Here is a 19,382-nt window from a genome sequence, read left to right on the forward strand (position 1 = left end):
AGCCTTTGATCCAAGAATAACCCGTGGATATTTCATTGGTTATCCAAAAAGATAAAAAGGGTACAGGTTTTATTGCCCATCTCACTCACCATAGATTATTGAAACGAATAAGGCAAAATTCCTAGAAGATGGTTTAGTAGGATTAAGTGCACTTCAAAACCTTGGTTTTAAGGAAGTACAGGATCTAGTTTCGTCACCTGTTAAGGAAAACAACGAAAGATATCACATTATTATTCCTAATGATGATGTGGTTGATCATTCGATTATTGATGCACAAATCCAAAGTGAACCTATTGTAGACAATGCACAAGAGCACAAAGAGGATGATCAGGTTCAATTTGAACCTGAAGAACGACTTGTTTGGAGATCCACAAGAATTAAGAGATCTGCTATACATCCTGATTATGTGGTATACCTTCAGGAACCTGGTGATTTCATAGATATGGATGATGACTCGTTGACTTTTATGGAAGCTGTGGAAAACAAACAATCTACACTCTATATAGAAGCCATTAAAGAAGAGTTAAACTCTATGGCTAAAAATCAAGTGTGGGATCTTGTCGAGTTACTTAAGGGAGTAAAGCTCGTAAGGTGTAAATGGGTCTTTAAGACAAAGAAGGACTCCAAAGGTAACATAGAGAGACATAAAGCAAGATTGGTTGCTAAAGGATTCACCCAGATGGAGGGCATTGACTACAATGAGACGTTTTCTCCTGTCTCAACTAAAGAGTCAATGAGGATAATTTTGGCCCTTATAGCTCATTATGACTTAGAGCTACACCAGATGGATGTGAAAACAACGTTTCTCAATGGGGATCTGAATGAAGAGGTATATATGGATCAACCTCTTGGTTTTTCTGAAAACGATCGTCTGATTTGTAAGCTCAACAAATCAATATATGGATTTAAACAGGCCTCCCGACAGTGGTATATTAAAATTTTCCAAGTCATTGCGACTTTTGGGTTTACAGAAAACATTATTGATCAATGTATATACCTTAAGGAAAGTGAGAGTAAGTTTATTATATTGATGTTGTATGTGAATGACATTTTACTTGCAACCAACGATATAAAGTTGCTTTCAGAGACAAAACAGTTTCTTGCATCACATTTTGATATGAAAGATACGTGTGAGGCTGCTTATGTTCTTGGCATTGAGATCCGTCGAGACAGAGCAAAAGGCTTTGTAGGTATCTCCCAAAGATCCTATATAGATAAGGTGTTAAAGCGATATGTAATGGATAATTGTTCTCCTAGTTCAACACCCATATCAAAAGGTGATAAGCTGAGTCTAAAGGATTGTCCACAGGACGATATTGATAAAGTACAGATGAGTGTTTATCCATATGCATCAGTTGTTGGCAGCTTGCAGTACGCGCAGACATGTTTTCGACCAGATATTTCTTTTGCAGTAGATGTGCTTGGCAGATTTCAGTCTAACCCAGGTATACCTCATTGGAAGGCTGCCAAGAAAGTCTTGCGGTACTTGCAAGAGACAAAAGACTATATGTTGACGTATCATAAAGTTCATCACCTTGAGGTCATTGGCTACTCAGATGCGGATTTAGGAGGATGCCTTGATAGTAGAAAGTCTACTACTGGGTACATCTTCTTACTTGCTAGGAGCGCAATCTCTTGGAGGAGTGGGAAGCAGGCGACCACTGCTGTCCACACCATGGAGGCAGAATTTATAGCATTGTACGAGACTACCTCACAGGATATATGGTTAAAGAACTTCATATCACAGTTAAAGGTGATCGATTCTATTGAGAAGCCACTGAAGGTCTACTGTGATAATGAAGTTGCAGTGTCCTTTTCGAACAACAACAAAAGTACTATGTCATGTAAGCATATGAAATTGAAGTATTTTATTGTTAAAGAAATGACAAAGAATCATTTAGTGCATATTGTTAATATTGGTAACAAAGAGATGATCGTTGATCCTCTTACTAAAGGACTAACATCGAGATTATATTCTGAACATATAATGAGGATGGGCTTGTTAAACTCTTTTTGACATATGTATATAAATAAAGTGATCACTTTCAGTTCTTGATTCTCATTATTTTTTGTTGTTAATCTCATAAGGATTAGAGATTCAACTAAGGACCCATAAAATAAAATAAAAAAGTCATTCTATTCATCAAGTCATTTCCATAAAGTTTTCTGATTAAGGGTTTATCGTCGGAACAAGTGGGAAAATGTTGGGATAAACCACCACGATGTGGATAACGCCCCCCCCCCCCCCCCCCCCCACGAAAGGTGTTCTTTCCTTTAAACCCACACAAAATCGGGGGGAACGGTTGCACAAACCGTTCCCACTTTGTGCCTATAAAAGAGTATCATGAGCGACCCCCTGAGCACGGAAAATACAGAGTGAAAAATAGAAGGAAATAAAACATCAGAGTTTTACCTTCATTCGGTGTTTTTCCATACGGGTGAGGGAACAGGTCCTGCTCATCGACTGCATACGACAGCCTGAGCTCGTGGAGGGCCGCAGTTCGGTTGAGGAGAAGCCTTCCTCTGCTCCGATCGCCACCACCAGTGGCTTTCCCTACTCCGGTCGCCACCGCTAGCCAACGATCCTGGTTCACCGATGGCGGCATCTGTTGTTTTCTGTTTGTGCGCAGGCCGACCCCAACAGTTTATAATTAATTTGATTGGGCATATGTATCCTGTGTGTTGCCTATGATTCTCGGTGTTTTGTCTCTATGAAGTCTCGTAACAGTAATGACATAAATCTTTTTGCAAAGGTTTTATTGAATTGATACAAAAGAGGGAAAGCCTGTAGTCCTTATGAGAAACACCTTAAGAAAAGGAGCTTTTAATATAAAAAAAAAATCAGAAGATTTGATCACAGGAGGCTTGTGGAAAAAAGTGGACCTGTCCATGGGTATGGGGCGCAGTTTGCACACTTCCAAGCCATGGTTGGGTGCTCACGCCCGTGCAATCCAGGGGTACCTCTGACCTGATGTGCACTCTTATTATATTGAGAGTTGACTGAAGCATGTCCAAGCTGGATCTGGTATATATTGATGATGAAGATCAGGTGCAATGACATTGCACACTTTGAGCGTGCCGCCACATCTGATCTCTCCTCCATTTTCTGTTGGGCCCTACAGCAGCTAAGCTGCACCCCAGAGATGGAGGGCGGTCAGGTGCAGCTGCGCACTCAGTTTGCAATGTGATTGCATCTGATCCGCCCTCTAGATTGATCCTTATACTGATCTTTTTTGGGATTTCAGTACAAAGAACCATCTTTTACCCTGTAGTCCAAAATCTGTCACTTTTCCAAAAAAAATGAACAAACATGAAACCAAGTACCATTAGTTCAGTATTGCTGTTTACTTGTAACTTGTAGGTGTCTGCCTAACCACAGCTTGCCTATAAAAAAAAAAGAAAATCACGTGCCTTCTTATGTGCTGGCACGAGTAAAAACATCTTTTCCAAAGCAATTTTATAAGAGAAATTTTATATGCATTTTAAATGTGAAACTAACCCGATATCTCATTTCTCTGTTTATTCCAATGTTGTCAGTCGATACGTATCATATCGGCAGAAAATCGATATGATACTAACCTGAATCGGCTATTTTTTACTAAATGTAAAAAATACTTAAATTAATTTTTTAATATTATTTTAATGGTTTTAACATGTTTTGATTGATACGGAATATTTTTTAATTATTTTTTACCTGATACGATTCACTTCCAACACCATCGTCTCTCTCTTTGTTTCATCTCTCTCCCACCCACCAGAAATTACAAACCAGTTGTACTTCACACAGCCATGGGAAGGGCTCCCTGCTGTGACAAAGCTAACGTCAAGAGAAGGCCATGGTCTCCTGAGGAGGATAACATGCTCAGAGAGTTTATCCAACAGCATGGTACCGGAGGAAATTGGATCGCCTTGCCACAGAAGATTGGTGAGTTGCCATAAACCGAATTAAGCAAATTTCCAAATCAGCACCTCTCGATCGATCTGCCATGAGTTACATGGTCTTGCTCTGTTTTCATGAAAATCTTTTTTTATATCAATGAACGAAATGCTCGCTGTCTCGAACTAACTAAATCTCGTCTAAAATATTTGTTAATTAGATCTCAATTAACTGAAAAAAAAGTACCAAATGAAATACTTGTATCAGTGCTTTCAGATGGTTCTTTATCATGTTATTGCGTTTATACAACCTTATATCAAGGAACAAAGTGGTCTTTGTCGGTATTTGACTCTCATGTAATGTTTTCTCTATATCAATGAATAAGAGGGAGATGGTTAGACCAAACCTAGAAAAGAAGGAAGAAAAAACCGGTCAAGCACGTTGTTCTTTATTGATGAAGGATAATAGATATGATAACAAATTATTTCCTTCATTATAGGGCTTAAGAGATGCGGGAAGAGTTGCAGACTGAGATGGCTGAATTATCTCAGACCCAACATCAGGCATGGTGGTTTCTCGGAGGAGGAAGACAACATCATTTGTAGACTTTATGTAAGCATTGGAAGCAGGTAGTTTTCATCAATCTAGATGAGTTGCAACTCTTTTTGTTATCATTTCTGTTAAATGGTGATGGTGAATTTTCTTCCATGACTATCTCTCTCATATTTGTCATTGACATGTATGCATGTTTCTTATGGGCATGGACAGGTGGTCTATAATTGCATCCCAATTGCCCGGGAGAACTGATAACGACATCAAGAATTATTGGAACATCAAGCTGAAGAAGAAGCTATTAAATAAAAGAATGGAGCAACTACAAGCTCTGAATTTGCCACCTATTAATCATGAAAATAGTTTTGAAGGCCCATTCATGGCATATTCTAGCATTGGACAGCAAAACTCTTCTTGGTCTCAACCATCGCTTCCATCTCCACCATCCATCACATGTCAAAGCCAAGATCCAACTTTGAACCAAGAATACTCATTCAAGGCATTGCTAAAAATGGTTGGAACAAATGTTTCAGATGTTGATGAATGTGACCAAACAAGAATCCCTGGACAACAACCGCTCTACTCATCTTGCACCACAGGCAATAACAGCAACAGTAACCATGGCAGCCTGAACAATGATTTCTGTTTCACTGAAGCCTCCAGCTCTATCAATGATGTGGATCATGACTCGCCAATGATGAACCAATATCAACTGGAGAGCACCACGCGCAACATGTTTGAGGAGGGGTCTTCTGTTGGTCTTCTTGTTGACAACAACATACAAGTGCTTGAGGGAAAGAACTCTCTGCAAGGACTATTAAACACCAATTGGTCCGACTTCAATTCGTCTATTTTCTGTGCATCTAAATTTCCTCATCTGTCACAGAAGCAAGGGTTGGTACCACCTTCCATCGTAGAACCAAATTACTATGTGTCATAGCTTTATGATATGGATTGACAGTGTACATGAGTGTTGTAAATTTTACAGTGGAGATGGAAGGCGTGGAAAACCAGATTAATGAGTGTAGAATTCTTGTGTTTTTCGGTTTATTGTTTCATTTCAGTTGTGGTGTGTTTTGACTGGTTTGTGTCAAAGTTCGTTCTTTTCTTTGACTTAAAAACTCTGTAGTCTTGGTTGATGTTTCTTTTTGGTTCGAGCAAGGATTGAAGAATGATGCTTTCTCCTCAAAGTTTGTGTGTCTTCTCCAAATTGACGGGATTCCAGAGTATGAAATAGTTGATGTATAACATCAGAAGTCAGAAGAGCCTTTTTACTCATTTTGGTTGTTCATAAAAGTTGATAGGATGACTCAGATCTCAAAATCTGGATGGTCTTGGTCTTCATTTCTGTACACTCAGAATGGTCCCTCCCTGCCTTCTTAGTTAGGTGGTGCTGCTGCTGCTGCTGTTGCGCAAAAAGATTCCATAATTCAATTCCTACTACTCATCCTTTTCCTCAAACAAGATTATTGCGCCTCTTTTAAGAAGAAAAAGACAAGGGTATCCGTAAATTGCGATGCTCGCATTGTTGTCCTAACCCGCATTCTCCTGACTGAGATATCGGTCCAAGTGGACCTCCAGCTTTTAATCATGATATATGAAACAGAAGAAAACAGAAGGTTGGCTATTTATTGAGAATGGTTGTGTGTTGGTCGGTACTAGCATTACTGTGGCATTAATAGGATATTCATTAATCCGTACTCTCTCAATTTGTACCATTGAAATTAAACGAATTTCTGCAGGGCCCAAATCAAACCAGGATTTCCTCAACGGTTTTCATTCCTGCTACTAGTTGGAAATTTCAAGAACCAGGTTTTGGTGATAATTAATTAGGTGGTCTAATTTTGCCATCATCCCACTGTTTTAATTTGCTGTAAATCTTCTCACTGAGGTCTCTCATTGTCATGTCCTTTTGTGCTGCATGTCAGGCCAATAATTAAGCACCAACAAATATGTTTAATGACTGGATGTTAAGATTTGTTTTTTCTCCTTGAATTTGCCATGTTGTAACTTTGTTTTCTGAGTGCAAGGGAGATGAAATATATAGAATTTGACGAAATGTTTGTTTACTAAGAACCGATGAGATAAAACAACAATTTAGATTGGTTGAGTTCTTGATTGTGTCTGTTTCTTTGTCACGTATTCAGCTATAGGTGAGTAGTAACCACTGCAGGGATCGCCCGCGTGGCCAGTGGTGTGGTTGTGAAGAGATTGAGTTGAAGATGCAGAATCAAACCATGCTGGGGCATGGGTGTGCCTGTAGCTTTCAGAGGTGGGCCACGTACTCGGTGGTCGTGGGGGCCACGTACCTCGTCGTTTATTTAAAAAAAAAAATGAGTAGTAAGCCAGCAAAGCAGATGATCATTTTACGTCAAACTGCTGGAACAGTAAAGATTTGTTACTCATATGGCATGCTGAATAAATGAACAGGCTATTCTTGTTCGTTACCATCGTATATTCACATTATTTTTATGCCCATATCTGAGAATTTGGGTCGGGTCCAGTCAGGTCGCCAATACAAACCCAACTTGTTGATAGCCCTACCCATGACATACGAAATAAAAAGGGTTTGGTCAGACCTTGGCCCAAAACTATATTCATATTCTTGAAAACATGTCTAGATTTGGATCCAAGTCTAACTCAAACATCCAAAGAGAATTATGGGTTTGTATAGGGTCTAAACTTCACCATTTCAAGGTCTACCAAGAATTGATGAAACCTAATCTTTTCTTGCCCAAATAAAGTATGTTTTCGGATCAAACAATATGAGTAACATCTAAGTTAGACCTAGATAGATCTCCCACCCTTATGCATTCCTACTTTATATTATGACAACACTATAGTTATATTCTGTATAATTTGCTACATTTGTTTCTTCAATTTATTATTTTTGCCATTAGTTGAAAAATATTTTTTCTTAAAAATGTTAATATGTCAATTTCAAAGTCTTGGAACATTGTCAGGAAATGTTAATATGGCAAATTGTCAGGAAAGGGCAGAAATGACAATTTGCATGCCTTTAACAGTTACTGTCAGGAAAACCAACGGCTGTTAACTCCAAGCACGATTTTGCAAAGGCGAATGAAAATGAAAGGACCAATTTGCAAAATAGCATCTTGCACGGACTATTTTGCAAATCTCCAATAAGGCAGAGACCAATTTGCAAAAAACCCTAAATGATATCCTTTGTTTGCTTCGGATTTAGATAAAAACTAGGTATATTTTCTGATATATGCATGGAATGGATCGGTAATTACAAAGCAAATTTATCGTGTACAGGCACGACAGGAACATTGGTTTTGAGTTCCTTGATGTGGAATTCATAAAAACATTTTTCTTGATCAACCCCCGCATTCCCAAGTTCCATAACAGAGCACGTAGAAATGCACAATTTTGGCCAAACATATACATTCTTCTTTTGGTTTTATGCACAGGGTTTGCCTAGAGGACACCCTCTACGGAAATTGAGCTCGGTAACAATTTTCATGTGTGAAGATGCCAAACAACAAAGTCTTCCTGGCTGCAACTCCAATCTTCAGATTAATCAACAGCAACCGTCCATCCCATTTTGTCCTCTGCACGCCCCGTTTGGATATCAGTGAGAGCAGCATAAAGTTGCTTGCTTACTGCTCCAGCATGTCCATTATTGTATACCACCCTGTAAATACTTGGATATTAACTTATCTCAACCAAGAATGGAGATGTTACTCAATTTTGAAATCATGAGGATAAGTCATCCTATCACAGTATTCCCATGTGCTCTACCAGAGATACACCTTCAAATGAATAAATCAAATAAGGAAAATTTACAAATGAACAAATGGAAATACATCATCTCATCAAGTATAATGATCTTAGATGTAAAAAAAATATCATAGGCGATTTCCTCTCTCTATCTCTATCTCCAACCCCAATATATATATATATATATATATATATATATATATATATATATATATATATATATCAGGATATTGAAAATTCTGGGTGCCTTCATCTTTCTAGAGTACCAGTCGTGGAAGGAGAAAAATTTTATAACCTCAAATATTTAGTTCTCGACAACACAACATGATCAAGAGAAAATTAGTAAATACTCCATGATTTTTTCCTGAGATATGGATGGAAACTCGTCAAAAACATTTTTGCAACATGGTGCCAGTGCCATTTTATTTGAATGTGTAATGTGTAAAAGGAAGCAAAACATAGGAAACAGAATAGCTTTTGTGGAATCGTCTACCTTTTACCAAGATTAGTAACACTGCCAACAGGAGCAACAACCACAGCAGTACCAGTACAGAAAACTTCATCAGCTTCGATCAATTCAACAACTGGTACAGGGCGCTCCTCAACCTGTGTGAGATACAAAGAGTTATTGATCAACTCAGTCCATGAGTAATCGAGGAGATATAAACCAGTTAAAAGGTTTTGAAACCATAGACATCTATATGAAAGCGCTATTTCACGTCACACAGTGATTGACACTGCAGATAAATGAATCATACTTCAACCAATCAAAAAAATCTACTTAGTAAACAAATGAAACCCCTGAAACCAGATATAAAATTCTTTGAAATGGAGCATTTACAGAGATATCTCACACAAGCATTACTTTAGAACAACTTTCATGTCTAAGCAAGCACGGTGGATCAAGAAAAAACTTCACAGGTGATCATCAAAACATTGCACTTTCAAATAATGCTGTTTCGTGTGGTGAGAATGACAGTGCAATCCTATTCATCAGTAAGCATACCTGAAATCCAAGATTGCGAGCAACTTCAATGATACTTTTTCGTGTGATTCCTGGCAGAATAGTCCCCTGAATTGGTGGAGTTGAAATAACATTGTCCTGGAAAAGGCAGATAACACGAAGAGGCTGAGCACTTTTCCCTCGGAAGCAGAAATAATAGTTTTCATGCATTTCAACCAGACACGTCATAGAAGGCCGAGAGACAATTTTCATGGATATACAGGTGACTGCTTCCACAATTCTGCATGCCAATACTGAACGACCCTAATAACTTGAAATGGACCTATTATAATAACACAATTGACTTGGCTTGATGTCATCAAAGAACCATATTTCTTCTCAAATACAGTCAAAGATTGAAAAGGATGGACTTCCAAGTGCATGCGAGTAAAACTATTTAAGGATGTTTCCGTCATTCTTTTTGAACCTGACTGACCTAAAACCGTCATATCATAATAGAGCTTCCCTCAACTGCCAGCTCCCCCAAAACCCCACCTTCCCAAAATAAAAAGTTCTTTATTCAAATTTAGATGACAATCATTTTGATGATATCCTTGGGAGGCTTTGAACGTGATTTTTTCATAAGTGTATGCTTTTGCAGTAAATTGCAACTTCCTTGATATTTGGATTACCTTCACTATGAATACATTACAGGAAGAAACCTCCTCAATGTAACTCTTGTTGACAGAGTCCAAGTACAAGACGTCAGAATAGCCTCTCGTATTAGCTGCACTGATTATCTTCAGAACCTGCACAAGGATGATGACTTTGTATAAATTTTTGTTACATCAAGTTATCAAGCAGATCATGGTTTTTCTTTTCCCTCATTATTTTCTTTGGACTATAGTATTAATAGGGTCAGAATCAGAGACAAGTACAGAGCTAGACCATACATTTTGTAATTTTTTCCTTCCTTTCTGAATATCAAGTGCAACTCAAAAAAGCATTTAAAATATCAACTTTAAAATGTTCACTTCTCATTTTGCCTTAGCAAAATAAATGAGCTGAGACATACCTTTATCTATTATCCTTGGAGCCCCATTTTCATATGGTTTTACATGTAAATTTTTTATACATCACCTAAGTACACAAAGAAGACAACCATAATGCATTTGCCATCCCTAAAATATATATCAAAAGTTTGGATATCACAAGAAACTACTTCTGTTGCAATGAACAAGAAAGTCCCAAAAGGAAGAACAAATATCCCTGCCAAACACTACAGACATGCTCCAATCAGGAGAAAAATAAAACTGCTATTAAAAGGAGGTATTTTACAAATCTTTCTTGCAAAGCCAGTCATCAAAGACATTGCCATTAAATATGCATATGCGGCCATTGCAGGTAATAGATCTTTTACCGGTGCATAGTTGGTTATTGACTTAACACCTCCAGTCCCACCAGGAATGGCACGATGAAAACTTTCCTCGATTAACAAGTTGATGGGGGCTAAACCCTCCTATCAAGAGAAAAAAATGTTTAAAGGACATCTCATTAGTTATCCATGGTTACCAAAGGCCATATAAAAACCAAGATGGCATTCTAAAGAATGGGAAGCACAGAACTTATACAGTAATTTAATCATAAGATTGTTTAGCAATTAGAGATCTGTTACAAATAATATCAGATTACTTATGGTACATTCTGTTCATCAACACCCTAAATATTTTTCAACCATGAAAACTAGCACACATTGTTTTAGAAAAGTTCCATTCCCTTGTTGGATAGTTCCAATAGGAAGTAACAAAATGTGCTTCTAGAAACCATGCTTTTGGTGCTTGAAATTTTTACAAAACCAATAAGAATAATAGGAAAAACTGGCTGACTGATATAGGGTTTATCCAGAGAAAGCCTAAAGAATGAAATTAGTCCCATGGAGTGAACTCTTCCATCCTACTGCCACTATTTCAAGTACAAAAGGCTCAAATGAATATCAAAGACATTCTTAACATATATAAACCATGTCAAAGAGAAATATCCCTGAAATCTAGGTAAAAAAAAAATGGATTTCTGTTATTCAACCTTTTACTCAGTTGTGGCGGATGGAAGTACTAAAATAAGATTAGCATATTAGTTTATTGACTAAAACATCTACAGAAAAAAAGAAGTCATTCCCCAATTGGTCAAAGATCTGAGAGAAATTCATTGTCAGAACTTGGTGTTGTTGGAGTGTGGAGCCCGTTTCCTACCTGGATATAAATCCATAATTTCTGTGAATTTTTTGGAGGGTAGTTTTGTAATTTTACCCTTGACTCCTTGTTATATTCAATAACACTAGTAGACTCCATCTAAAACTTGTAGACTCCTATTTAAGGAGGCATCCTCCTCTGTATTGTGCATCCCAATCAATAAAAGAAGAAGACTCAATGTGGTCATGGACGTAGACAGTTTAACCGAACCACGTAAAATCCTTGTTTTCGTGTGTGGTTGTTTTCTCCTTTTGCTTTCTTGCTTGCTTCTTTGATTCATCGGTAGGTCGAAGGGTTGTTCCCCAACAGGTGTGATCCTCTTAATTGTTAGCCATATTGATCCCATTGCATGTGTACTTTGGGCACATCTTCCATGCTTACTACCTTATCCAAATCTATCTCATTAAAGTGATCTCATTCTCACAATGATTATTACTGCAAGCGCTGCATTGCAATGATCCTCCTATTTCTTATATTGCAGCCAACCGTATGTGTGTACTTTTATATTCATTCTACCAGTCAAACGATGCAAAGGCAGTTGCCTAACACCAAAATTTATGTTTGACATAGTGAATTTATGCTTCACACCACAATTCATGATTAAGGCCGACTATCTAGGTCACATGGATACTCCATTTTGTCTCCCGTTCTGTATCCCCTTATATACTAAGCATATTGCAAACTTCATAAAAATGGCTGGATCCCCGTATTTGCAGTCGTATCCATGTGACAGCAGACTATGATTCCTTTTTCATCAGCTTAATAGAAATAGAAAATTTATCAAGATGTGCGGTAGATTTTGTAGACAAGGAGATAAGATTTTCCTTGTTCATTCTAGTATCTTTCTATTTGTCCAAGAATCTGATCTCCAATCCTTCTCTTCAAATTTCCTTCTCAGTTCAGTCTCTGTTAATGCCAAACAGATATGTCATTCCTCCCACTTCAACTTACAGAACATAAAATTGCAAAAGATTGTTCATGCAAAAGTTGGCATGTCTTTTTTCCTGCACAAGAAGCCAATAAACTGACGATGGAGCCAATTAGATCATGTCACTGTATATAATCATATAGGTGCAAGATTCTGCAATATATCCATGTTTGCAGAGAATGTTTCCTGACTCAGTTGGTGACAATGAACTGAAGATACACAATTTCAAAAAGCAACTCATCAATTGGTGATACATAAGCAATGAACTGAAGATGCATAATTGCAAAAAAACAACTTTCCAGAACTACAGCACTGTGAAACACATTTGTAGCCTAAATGTCAAAATGATAAACAATAAAAAATGAAAAAATAGCAATCTTTTTTCAATCAAAATCTTGGCCAATTTCAATCACAAAGAAGATCCCAACATGTTTCCCAATGTAAAACAGTTGCTAACAGGGTTTAAAAAAGAATGAATTCTATCTGTCAGTTAGCTAAGTTAAATGGTAGCAGTAGCATTTGATCTACATTGACATAATAATCACAAGAAAATTGGGAAACATCACAGACAGGAAAAGATAAGTCATTAGGGACCAGTAGGTTAACTTCCTTTATGCAAAACAACTGTCACACAGAAATACAAACTATAGTTTTTAGTGACATCTGTAAATGAGGAATTTACAAACATGAAATTTAGAAAGAAGAAAATTAGACTCTACCTCAAAATAGTTTCCAACAGGACGTGCATAAACCAAAAATGTGTATTCAGGCGCTGGCGCTATACCCAAAAGGCCATCAGTTCCCATGAGCAATGGTCTAATGTACAAAGCACCTTTGCCTGGTGGTGGCATCTGTAACAAATGTAACAGGTAACAAATGATTTGTATTGAAACAGATAAGGGAAAAAAAACATACAAAAACAGCAACAGTAATTACCCAACGCCTGTTTGCAAGAACTGTTTGTTTTACAGCATCAACAAACTGTTGCACAGAAGGTGATGGCATGCATAACCTCTCTGCTCCCATCCTCATTCGTAGAGCATTCTCGTTGGGACGAAAAAGAAGCACATGGCCATCCTCTTTCTGATATGCTTTTAAGCCTTCAAATAAACCCTGCATAATTGAATCTCAGAAAATGAGAATAGAAGGATACATTGAATAAAATGAAAATATGGAAATCTGACCCAATATTGATTGGTTTAGAAAATAGGAGAGCTCCAAAACTACTCATGTGTCATTGGGGATATCTACTTATAATATTTCATTGTTTTACATTAATTTGCCCATATATTTTGATCCACTGTTACACACACACACAGACATAGGGAGAGAAGAGGAGGAGCGATAGTTATAAATAATGAAGAGCTCACTCGAGTGTTTTCTATTAGAAGAAAAAAATGATATTGCACTCATATTGAAAAGAAACAGCACAATTACCAATAAATAGTAGACAGGAAAATACCAAAGATACATGCAGCCTAGTTAATACAATAACCACATAGATACTTCCTAGAGAATTCCTTTTTTACTGTTCCATCATTCACAAGATGAGGAGCTATTAACCTGTCCATAATTCAAAACTGCAGCTGATGGGCTCAACTCAATGTTCCCATACTGAACAAGTTCACCCATAGAAAAACTCTCCTCTTTGGAGCACTTCATCTTGTACATAAAATCAGTCGTTACAAGACCAAATCCAATTCTATCCCAATCAATGTCAACTGCATCCTTATCCCCCCTGCCAAATTCAAAGTTGGAGTTAGTAACAATAACGACTGAACATAACATACCAAAAATTTGCACCATTATAAAAATTTGAAGTATCATACAATGTACGCCCCTTTACCTCACTATATAACATAAAGGTTCAACCATATGCAATTACATATTGTGAAATGTGAAAAAGAAGTAAACATTTTATGGAAAGGTCAGACAAAACCTTGACATGACTATAGTGGAAAAAGTGAACATGACTCAAACGAATTGTAAGAATAACAGACCAACTGCTTCTGTCCTTTGTTAGGATTTTTTTTTTCTATAAATCACAATTTTCTACCATGCCAGAAGCCCGTGTTGTCATCATACAAAGCAGACTGCACAGGTTCTTTCATTTATTCTTTATTACTTGGTTATCTTGCAACAAAAGCATCTCTACATCATTTTACCAAGATGCCAGTCTCAATCTGCAAGTCTCTAATGTGGTAAGGCAAACAGAATTTTGTGAGCAATGTATTGTTGACAGCATATCAGGTTCAAACTCTTTTACAAGCTGGACCTGTAACCTCGATCAGTTCTTAATTTCTATTCTCAAAGTCATGATAAGGAGCTTATGTTTAACATAAAGTTTATTAACTATATATTTGACTTTCTCAATAAAACATTTATATATACAGAAGTTAAAAACTGCAGTTGCAGTTATAAAATAACATAGTGTTCATGCTTGCATTGTCCACAAAGGACAAGACCAAACATATTCATGTCATATAACAGGAAAATTTTGTGACAATCTACTTATTACTGTAAATGAAGGTGAAAGCAAGCTTTATTTTGAACACTAAATTTTCCCCACTTCATAGCACAGTTTTTCTTCAAAAGCGAACTCACCTGCTTGCAACTGCTTCACAACTTGGTTGCAAAGAAGACAATGCACGATAAACAGTAGAGGGTGCAGGATTTCTACACTGCAAAATATCACAAATAAAAGAGTTCAATAAGGAAATGTTTGAACATTTTTCAACAGTATGTTCCCACCAGCACAATGAGAAGGAAGCAGACCATGAAAACTAATATATACTCAAGTGTTTTTTTTTTTATTCTCTAATATCGTCATGCAAAAAGTGGAATGGTTTTCAACATACATACGGTTTGTGATACCCCAAAAAAGCAAACATGCATGACTAGGATATGATAACATGACACAGTTCATGATCTCAAGTAGGCAATTGCCAGGAATATATACAAACATCAAGAACCAAAGCTTAAATGCAGCTTGATGTATATATGTCTAATAATCAAGCACAAATGCATTAAAAGTTCACAATTTCTGAGAAAGACTGAATACTCGATCATAGCAATAGGAACTCCAAGACAATAGAAGTAATAGATGGAAGCTAACAAATTTCAAGGCTTTGTCACAGACCTTAAATGTTCACCTATTCCCTTTATATAGGAACAAATGATTCTACATAAAAACCAGGAATCTAATGGTGAATCAGGGATTAAAAATATCACCTACCCTAACTGCAGTAAATAATCTGCGACTGTAAACTACGTAACTGTTGCAGAAAATAGATCTTGATATCGAACAGAAAATATTGAGTACTGATTTGCACATTTACCAAGAAAACTTAATTAGAACAGAGATGGAGTCTATGTGTGATGTTTATACTTTTACCTACATTTTCTGTGGCTGGTATCACCACTAAATACATACATTTCATCCACTTATAAACCTAGAATACTCTGTTCAAGTGGAGATACCAATTTTCTTTTATTTAGTTCTCATGCAAGCATATTTCATTGTGCACTCTTTATACCAAGAAAATTGAAATAAGCATGTAACAAATTGTTCATGGCATTTACAATATGCTTTACCTATTCCATATAGCAATTACCTATTCCGTTTACAGGTTTACACCTTTCTTTATACCAAAAGAAGTTGAACGAAACACATTACAAAATCCACTTTGTCCATGACATTTACACCACATGTTACCAATTCAATATATGTATCCTCACTTTTTCAAGTATGTTTTTCCACTATATGATTGATTCCCTATAAAGAACTTCCCTTCCAAAATAGGCATTTTATTTTTCATCATTTATGGACTACCATAGCTCAAAGCTAATGATAGCTTGATAATATATGGTTGTCATTCTGGCCTATTGACAAGTCAACAAATTTTGACACTAGTGTAACATTGTCATAAAACTGATCAGTTAGTATGGATGGCAATTGCTGCACCGATTATCACTTGGGGCAGAAGAATATTTCTAAAGTACCCCATGTAATGCTTTCAACCGTTTTTTGACTGCTGGTCCCAGCTTTATTTCTTTTGGTCTTTTACTGAATTTTATTATGCCCTGCCCCAAAACCAAAGGACAGAATTTTGCAGAGACCTTTACGAATTATGTGAATAGCCAAGATGCATATCCTTACAGGGTTCCACATCTAAGCATTTAAAAATTAATAAGCCAACAAGGGGCTGTGATATATCAATGTGTACTACACACCAAAGGCAACCATCCTCTATCACAATTTAGAGAAACACAATTGTAAAAGGGAAATTTGTAGCTCTTATTGGTTACAAGTCATTTTTATTTGATTTGTAAGTTGCAACAGGGTGGGCTAAAGCCGCTAAACCGAAAAACTGTGAATTCCCATAACAGGGTGCCCAGATATACGGACCTCCTTCATCATTCCTAAAGAAAATGTCATCTTATTATAACAAATTAGACAATGACTGATTATAATAAAATTGGACCATCTAGAGTGATCATCCATAATAGCGAAATCCTTCAATGGAGACAATCTTGAACATGGCCACGCAAAAGAAATGCTTCAGCATTAAAGCTGGATTCATAAAATTGTTTCTTATAGTGGCTTGTCAACTGTGGTGGTCCAAATGATGCATGTACCCGTCTCACGCAATGAAGGCAGGATCATCTTATGCTAAGACAATGATAAGGCTGCTATGTTTGTAACTTGTAAGACAACAGAATGCAGAGCAAACAAACTGAATACATACAAACTGAGAAGCAAACTGCAGCAGGCAAATCGATGGCAATACAACAAATCCACATCCTATACGATTCAAGCCTCGACAAGCAAAACATTCTAGAGGGATCAAAGGGGGGGCAATTGGAGGTTCGTGTCCCTCCAGCAATGTTCATGTGCTCTTTTTACAGAACCAGCTTAGCTTATTGCAGTTCAAGTATAACCAACCTCTAAAAAAATTCTTTTTCTCTGCCTAACAGTTTAATCTTTCATCTCTGAAACAAAAACCCATGAAACGATAAAGGCCAAAGAACACGAGAAACAATTGATATAGATACTGACCTTCAAAGAAGCCCAGAGCACTCTTGAACTCAAAATGCTCTTCCCTGCCATCGTCTTTGCCAGACCGTGATCAAATCGATAGCACCACCACACAAAAAGAAGAATAACGAGAGAGAGAGAGAGAGAACTTCGGTTGCAATTAAAGGGTGTTAAGTCTATGAAAAATGACTAGAACAATGAACAGACACCGCTCAATCAAGGAAATTGATGAGACGAAAATAGCAAGACGAAGATTTAGCAACGCAAATATAGAGAGAGCCTTTATCTTTCGTTCCCTTAATTTAGTTGCTGTATGGCTGTGGCCCTTTATATGCATGCAATGCGTTCAATTGTCTCCCGAAACAATTCAATAAAAAACAAAGGAAATTCATCACTCCCTTCTTCCTATAAGAATGGACCGTTCCTTTCTCTCTTTGAGGATAGGAACGGATTCGGCAGGTAAATATAATACGGCTCTTCCACGTCACTCTCCCCGCAGAAGCTGCATGTCACACGCCACCTGTAAACACCGTTAAATTTTCTTTGAGCCAAAATCGCAGCCACCCCAAAAGATAACCACTTTATCATAGCCATAAATGGTTGTAGCCGACAAGGATGACTGATGAGAGTGAACTTGCATTAGGACACAGTGTGGAAGTAGACCCACTTGGATTTTAACGTGCACGCAGTGCAACCTTTACCAATTCTGGCTCTGTCCTCGTCCTTATCCTTATCCGAACAAAGAGACGTGCATGCTTGGAAAAAAAGATGGTACACCATGCCGCCATCCAACTCAATGCGGGTTATAGACAAGTTGTATCACGCACGCACGTACAACTGCTTTTATGGAATGGAATAAATGAGCTAGTTAGATTTGTACCAGCTCAATCGAAGGATCCGAGATTCGAATCCCATTGTCGGTAGGGCTGGCTCTTTTACCAGTGAAGCAAGCTTGTGACCGGGCTCGTGTTCGTTTTTAACCGAGCTGTCTCATCCCTGAATGAGGTGAGCCCAACACGAACACAAGTTGGCTAGCCTAAAAAAAAATCATGTTATTTACACATGGACTATATATGTCACCGGCCTATTTTTTCAACAGTGTGGCGCAACGGTCCTTTCCTTACCATCGCAAGCTTATATGGTCACTCACTTGTCGCTGCGAAAGCTTTGAGTATAGAGAGTGCAAGAGAGCGAAAGAGAAGAGAGGGAGAGGAATTACAATCACTTGAAGGTAATCACAATCAGAGTGAACAAATAAAGCTCAACACATTTGCATTCATTCATTGTTTTGCCCGAAGACATCTTATAGTTTAGATCTATAGGCTAACCCTTCAAGATATTGATCAACCTGAACTGAGGTACAAGGGTGACCCGAAAAAAGTTACAAGTGACTCAACACTTACATCATGACTTAACCAAAGCAAAACAGACTCTAAACACAATTGTACAAAGTAGGTCACAAGGGAACATGCTCCCCTCTTCAAATCATGTGCCGCCCTCGGCGTCATCTGTTTCATAGTAAGCCCTGACTTCATCTAGATAGAGGCTCTTCATCCGGAATGTTGGCCCCCATGTCGGTTTTGCTGCCTCCTCTCACTGCACAAAATACTTTTTTGCTTTGCCAAAGTAGTTGACCTTGTGATGAAGGATCTTGCTGAGATGCTTCTCGGCTCGTTGTGTTGTCGGGGCTCTCTACAGGATAGGAGAGCATTGTGGCACTCTACATCCTGGATCCCCCTAATCTGCATAGAACAATTTTATGTTGCACATGTGGAATACCGGGTGCACCTTGAAGTTCGGGGGCAGGTCCAACTTGCCTACACTCTTGGTGATGGTGAATGGTCTTTTATACTTCCTGATTAGTCTGCGGTGCCGTCCACGGAAAATGCCAATGCGATCTGAATAAAGCTTCACCAATACTTGGTCTCCAACAAGGAGCTTAGCAGGTCGACGATGCTTGTCTGCCCACTTCTTCATTCTCTTAGCCGCCTTGTGCAGAAATACATTTGCCAGCTCGGTCTACTCGTGTCAGTCTCGAACAAACTGATAGG

At 37.8% G+C, this 19,382-nt stretch overlaps 2 protein-coding genes across 4 annotated transcripts in view; one reads left to right on the top strand and one right to left on the bottom strand.

Annotated features, from left to right (window-relative positions):
* The window catches only part of LOC149841609 (transcription factor RAX1-like), a 31,447-nt gene extending 25,828 nt beyond the window's left edge, over positions 1-5,619 (top strand). The window contains exons 1-3 of one of the 2 annotated variants that reach the window (XM_089998582.1): positions 3,765-3,925; positions 4,377-4,506; positions 4,646-5,619. In XM_089998582.1, coding sequence (XP_089854708.1) covers positions 3,790-3,925; positions 4,377-4,506; positions 4,646-5,369 — 990 coding nt within the window. In that variant the 5' untranslated portion in view covers positions 3,765-3,789 and the 3' untranslated portion in view covers positions 5,370-5,619. Of the gene's footprint in view, positions 1-3,764; positions 3,926-4,376; positions 4,507-4,645 lie in introns of those variants that run through there. The other variant, XM_089998583.1, reaches the window with a different exon arrangement.
* A 2,010-nt stretch (positions 5,620-7,629) lies between these two features.
* LOC149841610 (branched-chain amino acid aminotransferase 2, chloroplastic-like) lies at positions 7,630-17,646 on the bottom strand. Of its 2 annotated transcripts, XM_089998580.1 has the most exons (10): positions 17,353-17,646; positions 14,898-14,974; positions 13,857-14,031; positions 13,230-13,406; positions 13,013-13,144; positions 10,537-10,635; positions 9,809-9,925; positions 9,180-9,275; positions 8,667-8,779; positions 7,630-8,087 (listed from the first exon to the last, which is right to left on the bottom strand). In XM_089998580.1, the coding sequence occupies exons 1-10, from the start codon at positions 17,401-17,403 to the stop codon at positions 7,970-7,972; spliced, it is 1,155 nt and encodes a 384-aa protein (XP_089854706.1). In that variant the 5' UTR covers positions 17,404-17,646; the 3' UTR covers positions 7,630-7,969. The 2 variants fall into 2 exon arrangements, with proteins under 2 accessions (XP_089854706.1, XP_089854707.1); XM_089998581.1 differs by lacking the exon at positions 10,537-10,635 and having other exon boundaries at positions 17,353-17,645.
* Positions 17,647-19,382: the final 1,736 nt, after the last annotated feature.

Source organism: Nuphar pumila, chromosome 3 (assembly GCF_984573655.1).
Source record: "Nuphar pumila chromosome 3, dmNupPumi1.hap1.1, whole genome shotgun sequence".
NCBI classification, from domain to species: Eukaryota; Viridiplantae; Streptophyta; class Magnoliopsida; order Nymphaeales; family Nymphaeaceae; genus Nuphar; species Nuphar pumila.

Excerpts from the sequence above, each read along its gene's own strand:
- LOC149841610 (XM_089998580.1), bottom strand. The coding sequence starts at position 17,403 with ATGGCAGGGAAGAGCATTTTGAGTTCAAGAGTGCTCTGGGCTTCTTTG. Across the intron at positions 14,032-14,897 it reads TGTGAAGCAGTTGCAAGCAG|GGGGGATAAGGATGCAGTTG; the intron begins GTGAGTTCGCTT and ends TGAATTTGGCAG. Across the intron at positions 10,636-13,012 it reads CTGTTGGAAACTATTTTGAG|GAGGGTTTAGCCCCCATCAA; the intron begins GTAGAGTCTAAT and ends TTCTCTTGATAG.